The sequence below is a fragment of the Athene noctua genome, chromosome 2 (genome assembly GCF_965140245.1).
Source record: "Athene noctua chromosome 2, bAthNoc1.hap1.1, whole genome shotgun sequence".
Lineage (NCBI taxonomy): Eukaryota > Metazoa > Chordata > Aves > Strigiformes > Strigidae > Athene > Athene noctua.
In genome coordinates this window covers 130,032,550-130,049,068 of record NC_134038.1, presented here as the reverse complement: position 1 = coordinate 130,049,068, position 16,519 = coordinate 130,032,550, and the positions used below count along the sequence as shown (strand labels likewise).

The 16,519-nt window shown below is 35.8% G+C and overlaps 1 protein-coding gene across 5 annotated transcripts in view; it reads left to right on the top strand.

Moving 5' to 3' along the window:
• SGCE (sarcoglycan epsilon) overlaps positions 1–16,519 on the top strand; it is a 38,237-nt gene that overhangs the window by 18,181 nt on the left and 3,537 nt on the right. For 3 of the 5 annotated variants that reach the window (XM_074900303.1, XM_074900301.1, XM_074900302.1), the window contains 9 exons: positions 1,005–1,162; positions 4,310–4,382; positions 5,178–5,376; positions 7,067–7,229; positions 10,592–10,803; positions 11,562–11,588; positions 12,297–12,485; positions 14,045–14,088; positions 14,899–14,933. In XM_074900303.1, the coding sequence (XP_074756404.1) occupies positions 1,005–1,162; positions 4,310–4,382; positions 5,178–5,376; positions 7,067–7,229; positions 10,592–10,803; positions 11,562–11,588; positions 12,297–12,485; positions 14,045–14,088; positions 14,899–14,933 (1,100 nt within the window). The remainder of the gene's footprint in view (positions 1–1,004; positions 1,163–4,309; positions 4,383–5,177; positions 5,377–7,066; positions 7,230–10,591; positions 10,804–11,561; positions 11,589–12,296; positions 12,486–14,044; positions 14,089–14,898; positions 14,934–16,519) is intronic. The other 2 variants (XM_074900299.1, XM_074900300.1) reach the window with 2 other exon arrangements.

Genomic DNA, 16,519 nt, shown 5'->3' with positions numbered 1-16,519 from the left:
TTGGCAACAGGTCTCAGTCACTTTGTTCCCCTCCGAAGGAGATGACAGCCGTTCTTTCTTTGCTGGAGGGTTTCTGCCTTCTGTGCCAGCCTGCTTGTCATCTCTTGTCACTTGTCCTACAATTGCTGCTGTTTCCATTTCAAAGCTGAGCTGGAGGAGCACACTGCAGAGGTGTGTGCACAGCCTGAGTGATTTGCTTGAGTTCTGTGCCTCAGCTGTAAGGTGCTTACACCTCAGTGGTCAGGATCTGGTAATGTGTACACTACAGAAGCTTACAAAAGCTAAAATACACAGAAGTCAAATCTGGCCATTTGTAAGAGTATCAGTAACCACAAAAACTGTTGTACTGCTTTTAACTTCTGGGGCTTGTAGAGATTGCATCTGGACCATTGTATTTAGTAGCCATCAGTGGATCCATTTTGCGGGAATGTCTGGTCTTTTTGAAACTATTTTTTCTCTAAAGAAAAACTACTGCCAGGTTGTTGGTGCTGAAGACCTGTAGGTATATCCTGATGCTAACAGAAGCTTTCAGACATTGATGATTACACAGCCACTCTTTACAGTGAGCCTGCCCTGGTACATTGGGTCTCCAGGGCTGTTCTTAAAATGTAAATAAAATAAGGGTTTTCTTGGGAATTAAAGGACTGAGAACTTTGTGCTTTTGTCAGTAAGGAGGTTAGATGCTTCAGTTCTAGGTGGAACGGAGCTCTGAAAATCAGACCTACTAGTTAGAGTGCAAGCACACAGCCAGGACTCTCTAAGTAGTACAAACACATTCATCTCTGCAGTTGGTTACACTTTTCAAATATGAATTTTTTAACACTTACAAGTGTTGAGTAGGAGTTCACGTATTTCTGATATGGTGGAGGTTAGCAATATTTTTTTCGTTTTGGAAATGTTTAGAAGACATAACTGGAAGACAATAAGATTTTCTAATGGAAACATCAGAATGAAAGTGTATGGTATTTTCTGGTAAATACTTTAATGTAATTTTTCCTGTCTAGGTGAAATAAGTAATGATCCTATAACATTTAATACCAACTTAATGGGCTACCCAGACAGACCTGGATGGCTACGCTATATACAAAGGACACCATACAGTGATGGAGTGCTCTATGGCTCACCAACTGTAGAAAATGTGGGCAAACCAACCATCATTGAGGTATTTTTTGTTAAAGGTTCAAAATATTTCTTTTGTTTTAGAGTATAAGATTCAGAATTCAAAAACAAGCATTTGCCTCTTTTTTTTTTTTTTAATAGTTAATCAGATTTTTTTAAAAAAGAAAGATTATAAGGCAGGAACAGAAGGACCTGTGACATAACATATTCTCTTTGGTACCATTGCATCCCATTTTGAGAGAAAGACAAGTTGTATGACATTTCATGTTTGACTTTTAAGGTATAATTAGTAAATAGCACTAATGATTTAAGCTTGATATTCCTAGGTGAAATACCTTTAGGTTCTTGCCCTTCGTCTTTCTAAGAGGCATTTCATTTCAGTAAATTACAAATTAATTAAAGTTCTATTCAAAATACAGGGGGGAAAAAGCCTTTGTGAACAACTGTACTTGAAGAATATCTGAATTCTGAACTTTGTAATATTCTGCCCTAAATATGGGCCAGACCGTTCTCCACAGGAAAATACAGTGTTCCATCAATAAACAGATTTTGGGTTTATTTGTTGTTGTTTTTTAAAATTAAATTTATTTTTCATCAGATTATTATATGGTTCATTATTCATGTTTATTGATAAATTTAATTTTAATTAACACTTACATGTATTTAATTTCTATTCTTATATGCGTAACAATGACAAAACCTGCCACTTGATTTTTGACAATTAGCTATACAAATGTTTAAAAGCACCAATTATTCATTGAGCAGCAATTGAAAGGGAAAAAGGACGGTATTTTCTGCCATGTACATCACAGATGGCAGACTGAATCAGACACTGTGTGGTTTCACAGTGTTAAGGAAAATCTCATTAACATGCTCCAGCCATTTTGCTGCTTCAGCAGTATGGTTGTCTTAAACCCTTGATGAGTTTCTGTTTCTCTAAATTGCATTTGATACAGTTTTCTTCCTCAAGAATGACATCTCTAAATGTTAAGTTATACTGTAGATAATTTCACCCATGCTTAATTCTGTATACATGATTCATTTTTGATTCCAGCAGGACTAATCACATCTGTAAAATTAATCATGTGGAGAAGTACTTGCAGACTCCACTTAGCTTTCTGTAGAGGAAACTGTTATTAAAAATCGCCCTTTTTTTAAATGGCATGTACTTTTAGATTCTAGATCTATATCAAGACCTCTATTATAAACATGACCCCAAGCCTATATTAGAACTAAATCCTGCCTCACATACAAGTTAATTCATTGCAGTCCTCTCTCAGATATGGCTTTTAAATTAATTCTGTAGTACGTGAGGCAGGCAAATTGCATTTGATCCCCTTCCTAGTGCCACCCAAGAGAAGCAGTTGCATATTCCTGGCCTGAATATAACTTTTATCATGTCGTGATTCCTGAGGTGATGTCATGGTTAGATCAATTAATTGGAGGTGACCTCATGATTAGAAGAGCCTAACATTATGCATAGCACTGCAGTAGAGCGGGTAATGTTCTCGAGCTCAAGCTTCTTTGAAAGCTGTGCAAAGAGGATTTGCGTTTCAGTGAATGTTCAGTACAAAGGCAGTCTCTGCCACTGTCGCTATTACTCGTACAGGTGCATGGTCCACACTGGCAGCTCTCACTGCTGGAGTGCAGACTCGGAGTGCTTACTGTCATGTTCCTGTATAAAGCTTGTACAACCAGAAAGTTAGGTTTTCTAAGTATTGTTTTAAACTACTGTTGAAACAACCCTTTGAAAAATTAATAACGGAATTGAGGATTTGAAAAATCTCAGGAATTTATTTTAATTTTATAATGAAAATGTTACATTACATAAGATGTAATTGTATCTGATAAGCTTTTCCATCTATACTTAAATGAACCTGCAGAAGGAATTCCAGAGCATTTTTCCTTTGCATTTAAATCTCTTAAAAGAAGTGCAGCTTCTGTTAATTTTTGTTTAATAATCGATGTCACGATGGTTTGCAGCTCTGCTGAGAAGCAACATGGATCTTTTTCTGTTGCTACTCTTCTGCCTCTCCTTTTTCCCTGAAATTAATTAACTGAAGTCTGAAATTAGGAAAAAAGTTAGTCTTTTTCAGTTTGTTTCATGAAAGTCTTATCACCTTTCAGGAAAAAAAAATGTAGATAAAATAATACATAATTATACTGATATCCAGCCTTGTTCTGCATTTCTTAGGAACAAGCACTTGGTCGTACTACATCTTTGGAATACAGTTACCACTGAGAAGTAACCACTTGAAAGCATTTTGGGCATCTTATGCATTTAAACTATAAAATTGCTATCCTTACATAATTTGATCATGAGTCACAGTGATAGAATCGTTTAGGTTGGAAAAAACCTTTAAGATCACAGAGTCCAACCCTTAACCTGTCACTGCCATGTCCACCACTAAACCATGTCCCTAAGTGCCACATCTACACATCTTTTAAATACCTCCAGGGATGGCGACTCAACCACTCCCCTGGGCAGCCTGTTCCAATGCTTGACAACTCTGACGTAAGCTTCCCAAAAGAAAAGTCATGAGTGTTGCATCTACCTACTAGATTTCAGTTCCCCTACAATTATCCATGATTTTTAAAAAAACTAGTTGTGTTGGGGGAATGCTTGTGAATCCATTCACGGAGTATTACTTCAGTGGGGCTAGAGCTAAAACTAAATCCCAGTCCCAAAGATTAGAATTGCTGGGATCCCAGCCCTCTTTCCTTTAAAAATCTCCATCTAGGAGATATTTAGTTCACTAGGAGATATCAATGAAAGTGTGTCTTACAGTATTGGTGGAGGAAGGTGGAAGGGGAAAACAGAGAAATTGGTCTTTGATTATGGTTGTCCTTAAAACAAAAACAGCAGAAAAGAAAGAATACATGTGTATGGTAGAACACTTTTATCTGGACCAAAATATATTATATTCACATATATCCCTTGGACAATTGTATTTGGCTATAGACTAGTTGAGGAAATTCCAGTATCATGACTTGAAGGTAGTACTGCATGAAATAAATTGATCTTACCTTTCAGATTTTGTATTAATGAATGTTCATACATTCCCAAGTAAGGAGGCAAAGCATTTAAGAGGTGATAAGTATTTCTAAGTTATCAACTTAATTTTCATTGATGTTTCATTTATCTGATTTTCATATTTGCATTGTTCTTTTGCAATCTTTTTAACTCTAGATCACTGCATATAACAGGCGTACTTTTGAGACAGCAAGACATAATTTGATAATTAATATAATGTCAGCGGAAGGTATGTACAGAAAATAGCTTGTTGTGTTTTGAACTGAATAAGCAGAAAACATCATTTGGTCTCCTTTTAAGATTAAAAAATTAATGTAAAATAGTTGTCTGGTATTCAATCCAAATGTGGGGCACAAAGAGGAAGGAAGAGAGTTTCCCTCTTTTGATTCAATTTATTATTTAATTTTTTTGTGTTAGGTAAAACATTATTCCTTACTCACTAAAAGAAGAGGCATGTTTATTAATTTCTATTTTTTTCCCTGTCTTTTCAAATGGACCTTACATGAAGGATTTTACTCTCTTTCTGCATGTTGTTTAGTTTGCTTTACTTCTGCATGTTCTTTGTGCAAGGAACATATAGGCAGATTCAGAAAGCAACAGACATGTATGGACATTTCAGTTAAAAAAAATTGAATAGTTTGTGTCCTTAAAACTGTCCTCATCATTTATATATTTATAGTCTGGAGTATTGCAGGTTGGAATCCATTCTCACTGCAGATCAGTTTTGACCGCAAAATTAGCATGAATGTAATGTTATATTTAATGACAATTTACCAGCTGAGACTCGTCCGCTCTTTCATCTCCCAGTTGCTTTATAAATAGCCAATGGTTTTCAGCTTAAGTAACAGCTAATGTACTATTTAATTAAGCATAATCATATTAGGGTCAAAATTAGCTAGTTCAAATACAAGCTTTTTGGAAAGGTGTATCAATCTTAAAGTGGTATTACATTAGTCATTACTTCACATTCTTTGTTATGGAGCCTTTGTTTAAGGCAAAACTCTTCCTTTTTCATCACAACTAGATTTTCCTTTACCGTATCAAGCGGAGTTCTTCATAAGGAATATGAACGTAGAAGAAATGTTAGCAAGTGAAGTTCTTGGCGACTTTCTTGGAGCAGTGAAAAATGTGTGGCAGCCGGAACGCTTGAATGCTATAAACATTACTTCAGCCCTCGACAGGGGAGGGAGAGTTCCACTTCCTATTAATGACATGAAAGAGGGGTAAGCACGTGTGTCAGTCTAATGCTTTTGCCCTACTCTTTTTATTTTTACTGAAAAGCTTAATATTTTTTCAGGTTTTCTAGAATCCTTGCAATTACTGTCTTATATTTTAGAAATCCAGATTGGTATTAGATATGAAAAGTTTACTGATGTTCCAAGCTTCCTTTACACCATAGGTTTATCATGTTAGGTACATGTTTAGATACATGTTAGATACCATAGGTTTATCATGTTAGATACAATTTCAATAGGTGACAGTTTCTATACATAGATTTTACAATCCAAGGGATACAAATAAATTCTATTAATTATAAAACATATAAATAAATTCTATTATAAAACAGTAGAAAATATGCTTATTTTATAATTCCAGTCTTCTGAACAGTTGTTTGGCATACTTTTCAAGTGTTAAATAGTTCCCAATTCACAAAACTCAAAATTTTGAAACAAGGTGTTACAAAGCATAGGTTACAAAAACACTTAGATTTCCAAGAGCATTTAGCATGTAACAGTGTCATTTGTAGCTGCACTCAGTGAAATTTAGTTACGTGCTTCAGGAGGACTGTGGGCTTTCATCCGAATGTGGTAAGCTGAAGTATCTGGGGAATTTAGGTTACTGAGTGTAAACTGCAGGAATTCACTATTTCCAGTTGTGATTCATAACCATAAATTCTGTACTGAAACAAGATACTTCAATTAAAAACTAATAACGATTCAGTCTTTTCAGAATATGGTTGTGGTAGTGCTTTTTTCCTGGCAAAAATAAAGATGCCTAGTTATTTTTAAATATCTTGTGTCAAATAATATCTAAGAAAGGGCTAAGGGTTCAAAATCCGAGATGTGTGCAGAGAAGATTGTTGTTTCAGAGCCCTTTTCTGAGTTTCTGAGCACATCTAAAGAAGGTCTAACCGGAGTAATAGCAGAGCTGTGTAATACAAGTGGCTGCATTTCGAATGTTTAGTTAGATAATGCCTAACATACCAAATGGCAACCAGGACCTAATTTCTGTGTCAGGATTCACTGGCACATTATACCTGGTGGAGTAGACTGTATTTTCCAGCGGCATTCTGCATATTTAAATATGAAAATTAATAATACAGGTAGCACAGTAGCTCTTATTTTTGTATTGTAATGCTAAATGAAGTACTAAGTTTACATTCAGCTTTCAGTATTCTGCAAATTTTGTTGTCAATGCATAGCTACATTATGGAATCTTTAATGAGAAGCTGGGGGCTTTGGCAGGTTCATATTAATATATTTTATTTGAAAACATGGGAAGAAACTTTTTGAAAAAATTGTGCTGAGCAGGACTGAAGATTTCCTTAATATACAATTATACTATTTTTAATGCAATTTTCAATAGTAGTACTGATTTACTTATGTGAGGAACCTATACTTGGAGCTCTGTGACTTCATAGAAATTGACAACTTTGATGGTAAGCAAACATTTACATTATGCAGCAAAACAGAGTAAGTCGTAAGAAGCAGATAGAAAAATAGTTTTGATTTCAGTCTGTTACTCATATGCTTAAAGTATGCTATCAATAAAAATAATTTTTAAAAATCATGTTAGTCTTTAAATCACAGCTGAATGTTACCATGAACAATAAATGTTTGGAATAATATGTGGTTGTTCTTTGGGGATTTGTGAGAGGTACCCTGACAGTCTGTCACTCATCTCTTTCTGCAGTGTGTATGTTATGGTTGGGGCAGATGTTCCATTCTCTTCGTGCTTACGTGAAGTGGAAAACCCACAAAATCAGCTGAGATGCAGTCAAGAAATGGAGCCTGTAATAACCTGTGATAAAAAATTTCGTACTCAATTCCACATTGACTGGTGTAAAATCTCTCTGGTGAGTTATTTTATTGTTGCATAAAAATTATGTTTGTAGAAGTACAATATTTTATGCCAGATGTGACTGAGGTAGGAGTTTTTCCAGCCTGGCCAGACAACTCTGCCAAATTCCACTTTATCATGACTGATTGACATTGTTTTCCATCTAGCAGACACTCTTAAGATTGTGAAAGGATTTTGCTATGTAGGCTAAATTCTATTAAGCTGAGCACCAGTGAAACCACCATATTCCTTTTAACTAGTGGTAATTTATATAAATGGCCGGAGGGCTTACAGAACTAAAAGTATTGAGAGGATTATTTAGGTGGGCATAGTTCATTAATTCAGTGTGCTAATACTGCTAGTTACACTTACTTTCCTATAATGTGTGTGTATATATATATAGGTGTTCTCAAACATTGAGTCTACAGCACTGACCAGTTAAATGTAATTTCTACGCTGTTAAAAAAATCTTTCTGAAAATTGTCTAAAACATATTTCATGTTAAAAATGAAATAGAAAAAGAAAATAGTGTTGACTAATAAATTAAAAATAAATGGGAACATTCTTCTCAGTTGAATACAAGAAAAATGATAACCGAACACTAACTAGACTATTTGCCATGGAAGGAATGTAATTCCCAAAGAGGCTTTTAAAGGTTATTGTTTAGTTCCAGTAATGAAAATCAAGAAATGATAGAGTATTGGAAGAGAATGTTGCAGGTAAGTTTGAACAAAGACGGTGAAGGTACATAAAATAAACTTAGATGATTGTTGAGCTACTTCAGATGTTGCTCAAGAGGAAACTGAAGGGGAGATATGAAAGGCTTTTATACAATGTAAAAAATGTATTGGGTATGAGAAAAGGTATTCATACACAAAATTGATGAGGTAACTTACAGCCCTTTCTTTCTATACACTGTAAATTAGGAAAGCTGTTAGAAAGCTAGAAAATACTTGTTTTCAAAAGAATATCCAGATTATTTCCTATTAATTGGCTTTCTGTTGAGAAATTGCAAAAGGTACATGTGTATACAGCAATACTTACCAGCACCTGAAAAACAGTAGAAGGCAGTCAGCCTTTGTCAAGAACAAACTATGTCAAGTTTTGATTTCCTTCTACAAGAAAGTAGAACAGAGGTGCAGCAGCAGATGTCATTTCTTTTTGGTAAGGTTTTTTGATACTGTCTCATAGCCTCAGGAAAATGACCTGGATGAAGCTAGGACCTAGCAGAGAGCTGGTTGGATAGCTGTAATCATAGTAGAATTATTAATAATTCTTGTTGTTGTTCATTATTAAGCTGGATGGTGGAAATGCTTTTGAAGTGAAATTTGCAGTCCCCATGAAACTGAAAGGGTCTGCAGGTGCGTTGAAGTACAGGATAGAATTCAGAAAAGTCTTGAGAAATTGGAGAAACAGCCTTAGAAAACGGTGAAAAGGAGCAGCAGAGCAGTAGTGCACTAGTGCAAGAATAATCAACACTACCCATGCAGAATGAGGAGCAGCTGGTTAGGAGTACTCCAGAAAAAACGTCCTATAGTAACAGTGGCTCATAAACTAATCACGAAACAGCATTGTTGTGCCGTTTTGAGGAAAACAGAGATCACCCTGGGATGTGTAATGGGAACAGGCTCTCAGAGAAGTGTCATTTTCTGCAGCAGCCTATAACGCCACCTTCTTGAACTCAGCGCTTGTTTTGGCAACGTACCATGATAGCTGAATTTAAACAGTCTTGGGGTGTTAACTGTTGCCAACAGCATTGCTGGCACATGCTGTAACCTGGTGGATCAAAGGGAAAAAGGAGCCAAGCTTCCCTCTATCTAATCAGAGTCTGCTTTTCATAAGGCAAGCCAAGGGGCAGGAAGTCCTCCAAGATCCATGGGCTGGGAGGGAGCTGAGCTCCATTTTCCTTAACCACATCATAGACCAGTGAGTGAAAATACAACCATCATATCCTCTTCCTCCTACTTTTTTTGAGGTGACATTGGTGATTAGCACTTAAAGAGTGGATTTAAGTTTGCGGGTCCCAAATTCTGAAGAGAGAGGCAACGTATTACATGCTTCCTCTTAATGCTACTTTGCAGTACCTTGTTCTCGTACCATGTATGAGCTTCTGTTACATCAGTAAGTGCGTAAATATTTTTTTGTGTGTTGCTTAGGGATTGAGATTCAGCTAAGCAGCCAGGTGGAACTTGGTGCACCTAATATAAAAGATACTGCGTAATTAATGCATGGAGAATACATATATTATTTTTTGTCAAACTGTCTTGCACTTACATATATATATATATGTATGTAATTGGAACGCAACAAAATATTATTTCTAGCATGCCATGAAAACCTGTTCATCCATTGCATAAGTTCTAATACACCATTTTATAACTTAAAGAGTAAATCATAAAGAGATGACCATCAGTTGCAAGATTTCTCAATGAACAGTGTCAGGAAAAAGGTCAAGACTGTAGGGAAATATAATTTATTTTCATTAAAAATCTGGAGAGGGTTTTAAAACTGATAAAATTTAAAAGTAATATCTAACTGAAGATAACAAGAAAATGAAGGCAGAAGATTATAAAGTCACGTGGGAAAGGCAGTCAATTAAATGCAGTGTGAAAGTCAGTAGCGAAAAAAGGCTGCATTTCTAGAAACGTTAGATACAGACATAAAATAATAAATAAATTACTTGTGACCAGGAATGCAGCCTTCTGGAGGTTAGTTGAAATAGAAGGTAGAAAAAAACCTTGGAACTCTGTCTCTGACCAACTAAATGCACATTTTGTAAGTGGGTGGGGGAGGCAGTCGAGCTGCTCAGTCCTCAGCAGCTCTGTTCATGCTCACTGCTTTTTTGAGGACTGGGTGAGAAGCTCAATAGGAAGAAGGAGGAAGAAAACCTATGGGTACTCCACTTTTCATCTCTACCACCTTCATACAAGAGAGGGCAGTATTGTTATTTAGGAAGACTAGTAAGAAATGGATTAATCAATCAAAAAGAAATCGGTATCAAATAATTAGTTTGCAATAAAAATGTTTACTGCGTTTTTACCTAAATGCTATTTGTGTGAGATATCCCTAAACTTAATCTGTAAAAAACATAGTATCTCTGGTGGGCACAAGATAAAGTAATAATATGATAAAGTAATAAAGTGGTATTATTTATAACATTGATCAGAAGCCTTCAGCAATGTGTAAGGTTTTATTGGTTAAAAATAAAGTGATTGGATGAAATTGTACAGAATTTGTCAAATGTGTAATATGAAATCTTTTATACGTTATAGCTGGTTAAATACTGCCTGTTTTTACACTCTGTTACTTTGTTATATAATTGTGTTGTTTTTTCTTTTTTTTTTTTTCTTTCCTCCCCCCCCCCCCCCGGGGTATCAGGTTGACAATACAAAACAAGTTTCCACCTTTCAGGAAGTGATTCGCGGAGAGGGGATATTACCTGATGGTGGGGAATACAAGCCACCTTCTGATACACTGAAAAGCAGAGACTATTACTCGGATTTCCTAATTACACTGGCAGTGCCCTCGGCAATAGCACTGGTGCTTTTTCTAATACTTGCCTATATCATGTGCTGCCGACGGGAAGGAGTGTGAGTACTTTAACACACTAATAAGTAATTGTTGATTTTTCTAAGATTATAATGCATAGAAGAAAATGTGTTATAAGAATTCCATTCAGTTCATTAAAAACATTTAAAACAGGCCAAAAGATAACTGCTTGAAATACTGAAGTATGTCTCATCTAAGCACGTACAGTAATTTCCAAGAGAGTGGATATAGGGCCTTTAACTGTTCTAGTTGAAAGGGCTAAAAACCTCAACGTATGCGCAAAACTCCACAAAATCTCCACATATGCACAACTTTCCAAAATGCCCCAAACAAATAAAATACTAATAAAGGATCATTGATTCAGGAAAATAGTAAGTAATTTCTAAAATGCTAACTTTTATAAAATAAATCTGGTTGAGGATATGAACTGAATCTAGACATTATTATTTAAAAAAATCATAAAAGGAAAGCAGCAAGTAACGTAATTTCTGCCATTTCTTACACAAACTACAATTTCATTTTGTCACAGAATTTATTTTAGCCAGAAGCTTGTTCTTTAACTTGCATTTTCATTTCTCTGTGTGTGTGTGTCTGTGTGTGTGTGTCTCATCAGTATCACATCTCTATACGTGCGTTCATCAAGGCCTCATCATAAAACCAGTTGCAAATGCTGCCAAGTTGCGTTTAGCAATAACCTTGTCAGCATTTCTACATCATGTACTACTTTCATCATCAGATAGATTTAATGTTCCAACTATCAATGCTATTATTTAATTCATAAATTTTGTTTTGTTTTTAGGGAAAAGAGAAACATGCAAACACCAGAGTAAGTGTCTTCTTTCCTGTTATTTTTCTTTTACCATTTAATTTTCATTCTCAGTAGCTTGTCATGCTTCATACATGTGTGTCATAATCTTTTTCCATTCTCTCTAATTCATGGTTTAATTCATAAATGTGAAAGCTGCTTTTAAATCAGAGTCTTGGCAAGGATAGAAGACCAGAATAAAAAGGGTTTGAAATTAACGGCTGTCAATTCAAAATAAAATAGTGTTGTTAGAATAAATATGTTAATATGTAATTTATACTCCTGGTTATTGGACTTCCCAGCCTACATCTTAAAGGCAGTGCCCAGGAACAAATATCCTGGAAGGTATCCAGTGCCTATACTATGGTGTTTTAAAATTAATCTGAGTTTTTACGAATCTACCACAAGAATCAGGAGTTAACAGAAACTTTTATTTTAACTGCAGCATATAAACGGAACATTAGCCATAAATTGCACAGTCTTGGATCTTACGGAAAATACTAATCCAGACAGCAAAATCTCAAGGAATAATTACTGCCTTAAAAATGAAATAAATCCAGTATTTATTAAATTAACTATGTAAAGGTTTACTGTAATTGCTGCACTCTAGAGTCTGTAGCATGCATCAAAGTCCTTGTCTTTTTAAGAAAAACAATAATCGTAAAAGTCTATCCATTTTGGTAGAGCATTTAAAATATGTATTTACTATTTTATTTCCTTTTGAAATAGCATCCAGTTGGTCCACCACAGTGCTATACAGAAATCAACCAAAGAGCTTCGTGACATGTCTAAAAATAGAGAGATAGCATGGCCTCTCTCAACGCTTCCTGTGTTTCACCCAGTTACTGGTGAGATTGTACCACCCCTTCACACAGACAGCTACGATAATACCAGTATGCCTCTGATGCAAACACAGCAGTAAGTATTTAGATTTTATTTTTTAATATGCATTATGTTGCATGATTTAACTACAGATTCCAGTGCTGGTCATCTGAAATGCATTGTTTATAGAGGTATCAGTAATGACTTTAGTTCAAGATTGCTCTGATGTTTGCATTTGAAGCAGAAAAAAGGCCTTCTGTTATAGAATTAAATGACTGGGTTTCAGTCTGCAGACTTGGCAAGAAGCTTTGCCAGGAACAGTTACATTTCTGCATATTTTGGAGAAAAACTACTTTTGACTGGGGAATCAATTAAAACTGTCCTGTTTTAGACAACCTGCCTCTTAACCCATGTCTTTGGAGTTCTGGTATAAAACTACCACTGGGTTGGTGGCAGTTTCATAACAGAAAATCCAGACTTTGTATGTAGTTAGTCATGTATCTGTCACACATAGTTTATGTTTGAAATGTTAACACTGAACAGAAGAGCATATTCCATTACACAGATAATAAATACAGTCTTGCCAGTGAAAATGCTCAGAGCTCTCAGCTGTTTTCATTGTTTCCAGCCTCTCTCCAAGACAGAAACCAGAAAAATACTAATTTCTATTCCTTAAAGTTCATTTATCAGTAACCTAACGAAACTGTGGAGACAGACTGATAGTGCTTTGAATGTGCTCTAATTCGGACAGGTTGGTAGTGCTGTAGAAAAAAGGAATTTCTAGGAAGGTTTGGTTGAGGTCTCTGGGGTTTAGCAGGTCTGAGGCAGCGGTGGCCGAAGTGGCTGGTGTTTTTCAGCACAGTGCTATGACACTGGCTCCAGTCAGTAGCTCCTCGGCTGGTGGCCCTGCATGGCCCCAGTGATACCGGTCCAGTGCCAGCACTAACTTGGCCCTAATTTACACGTTTGCCCCGAATACCCTTCATAATGGAGATAAATGCTAGAAGAGAGTTTTCTTCTACCAAGCTAAAGAAAATACAGCTGTATAAATTATCCCTTGTACAACTGCTGCAAAGTGCTCTATCCTGTCTTTTACAGGTTCTTCTTCGTTCAGAATAGCCATTTTTTTACAACTGGGGTGCTAAAGCCTGTACCAGAGGACATTGTACATAGAGTTATCTGCTTCACCTGCATTCCAACCCCTATTTTCTATCTCTAAAAGCAGTCTTAATATCTGGTAGCTGTGAAAATAGACACTTAAGCAGAACACAGCAATGTAACTTGTCTTGATAGGTGAACTGGTCTGATGTGTAAAACTAGCTGACCATTCATTCATTCCACAGTCAATAATTGAGTTTCAAAACTGTCACCTTTTTTCTGCTCATCACTTATGGAAACCAAACTTTGCATAATAGCAGAAGCCTCCAGTGACTCTTGTACCTCTGACATTTCACCAGGTCTGATGGGGCTCTGAACCTACTTGACAATTACAATGATAGGAACTACCCATTAACAATAATTTTAGACAACTGTATTTGCATAGTGAAAATGGATTATTGCTTTGTAAGCAAACCCTCAGATTTTAAATACTGAACTTTTATGCATAAAATACTTCAGAGTTTGTATGGAAGCATCAAAGATATTGTTTTTTGTAGGAACCTGCCACATCAGACTCAGATTCCACAGCAGCAGACTGCAGGTCAGTACTGAGAAAATATGGTAATTATTAAGTGACCAGTGCAGAGGAATCAATAGTTAAAACGTATACGGTCTATGGACAGTGGAAATCCATTTTCAAATATAGTGAAGTATTACAGCATTGTCGCTCCGGAATTCTTGTGATACACTAGTGAAAATTTTGCAATGGGATTGCTTAAACAAGTAGGAGCTACACTACATTAGGACTCGGTGTGAGACACTGAAATCCGGTACAGCTAACTTAGAAACCGCCTCATATAAATAATTCCCTGTTACAAGGTGAAGCTGCAGCTGGATTCCCAAATGCAGTTACACTGTTCAGACACTCTAAAACTTGATAGGAAATCAAAATTTCTAATTCCCACCAATCTTAGTTAAGCTCTGAAGAAGGAGCTCTTTATTGCTGTTACTAAACAGAGTTGATATTGGGGAACCTGTGGTGAAGCACATGCCCATGCTGCGGGTTTCCCGTGTCTGTCATGGCTTTTACGTCATTGTCACAAATCCTGATGTACTGACTGAGACTGTGAATGATCCCATCAGAGTATCGACTAAGGCTGATTGTTCTCTCTAGTTGCAGGGATAGACATGTGAAAGGGGATAAGGATCATACAAGGAGAATGTAGAGGCCAAAGTATAATTTTTGAATATTCAAAGAGGTATTTAGGCAAAACTCTCTATATATGTATTGAACATAACATGAGAACTACAGCTCCAAGAGGAAGACTTGTTTTAACTTAGGAGTTACATAAGCAACTCTTTCTTTTCATTCAAAATCCTTCTTCTTCATTACTGCTTTCGGGGATTAAAGGAGAATTTCGTATGACAACATTTCAAAGATTTGAGGCAAGTATATAATAGATGCTTCTGCCCATGTGGGTTTTTTTGTTATTTGGAAATTAAAAACACATTTATTAAAAAAAAAAAAAACAAAAAACAACCAACCAACCAAACCTGACTGCAGTTCTGCTAGCTTTGCTATTTGTGTGCTTTATTCTACATGCACTGAAAATGGCAGATGACCCTGATGGTCAAAGCCTCAATCCAGTGCCTCCAGCACTGGTTTGGGTTGACATTTAGCATAGCTCTTAACACGCACTACTGCAGGTGTTTAGAAGGTAAAATAAAAATGTGTTACAGTTCAGCTCTTCTGTTATGACTGTTTTGTTACAAGAATTCCAGTTTGTCTTGCAGTAAAAAAAGATATGAAATCACCTTGTAGTATGTATGTTGGCAGCAGTGAGAAATTTTTAAAGAGGTATGAAATACAAGATAGCATGGCCTTATTGTTTGCAGGTCGCACTGAAAAAAACTGTCATAAAAATAGATCTTAAAAATCCTTCTGTGTATTTTCTGTAGTGCATTATTTTGCTAGAATACACCTGTTCTTTCATATTCATCATAGATCTGCTGTGACAAGCTCTCAGAAATGGGAGCGGAGGGGGGAAATGTACTTGGGACAGACATTTCCTCCTCTTCTTGTACTTTACAATGACACCTTCCTTTGTAACTCGGATGTGCAGGTTCCATGACATGATGGCATATGCCTCTTGCAGTTTATCTTCTAAAGGATATCTATGACTCGTGTTGTCAGGTTAGATTTTTAGAAAGTCACAATTTAAAACAAAATTCAGGTGCTCGTTAGATTTTTTTTTTTTTTTAGCAGCATCAGTACAAACTTAGCAATCCGTTTTATTGATGTGTTCAAAATAAGAAATTTACAGAAATAAAACACTTCAGGCCAAAAAAACTATAGAACTAGATGGTCACTGTTTAATTTTTTTCCTTTCCTATAGAAAGTTCTCAATAATACTTGGGATTATTAACATCCTATCAGTCACCGCCATGAATAAGAAGATATTTCGGTTTTAGAGCTTCCATAGACCATACTTAATAATTTGAAGAGCAAACCATATCTAATAACCACTATCCTCTTCAGGAACTATCTGAATCCCCAATAAGAAAAAACATTTTTGAACCTTATATAAAAATGCAGTTTTGATAGCTGACATAATGCTCAGGTATTTCACAAAGTTAAAACATAATTAGGAAAGAATTACATGAAAGGTGACAACTCACATCATTTTTATTATGCTGCTGAAAATTGTTACTCCAATATAAAAAGGTATATTAAGTTTTATAATTGTCTCTATTGATAGGCAAATTTCATGAGGACTGTTTTAAGGTACTTAGATGAAAAAGTTTATGGAATATTCCTATAATGCAAAAGACTAAATAGTGCATGTATACTGTAGACTACATTTTCCATTTTGAGCTTCACAGTCTCGCTATGAAGTCTGTTAGATCCCAAATATCAAAATAAATTCCAGATAAACAATCTTTTCCCAGATCTCTCCCTCCCCATAAGAAAGCAAGCAAAGCTTTTCCATGTATATGTTGTCTTTTGGTCCAGGTTGTACTTGTGTTTTTCC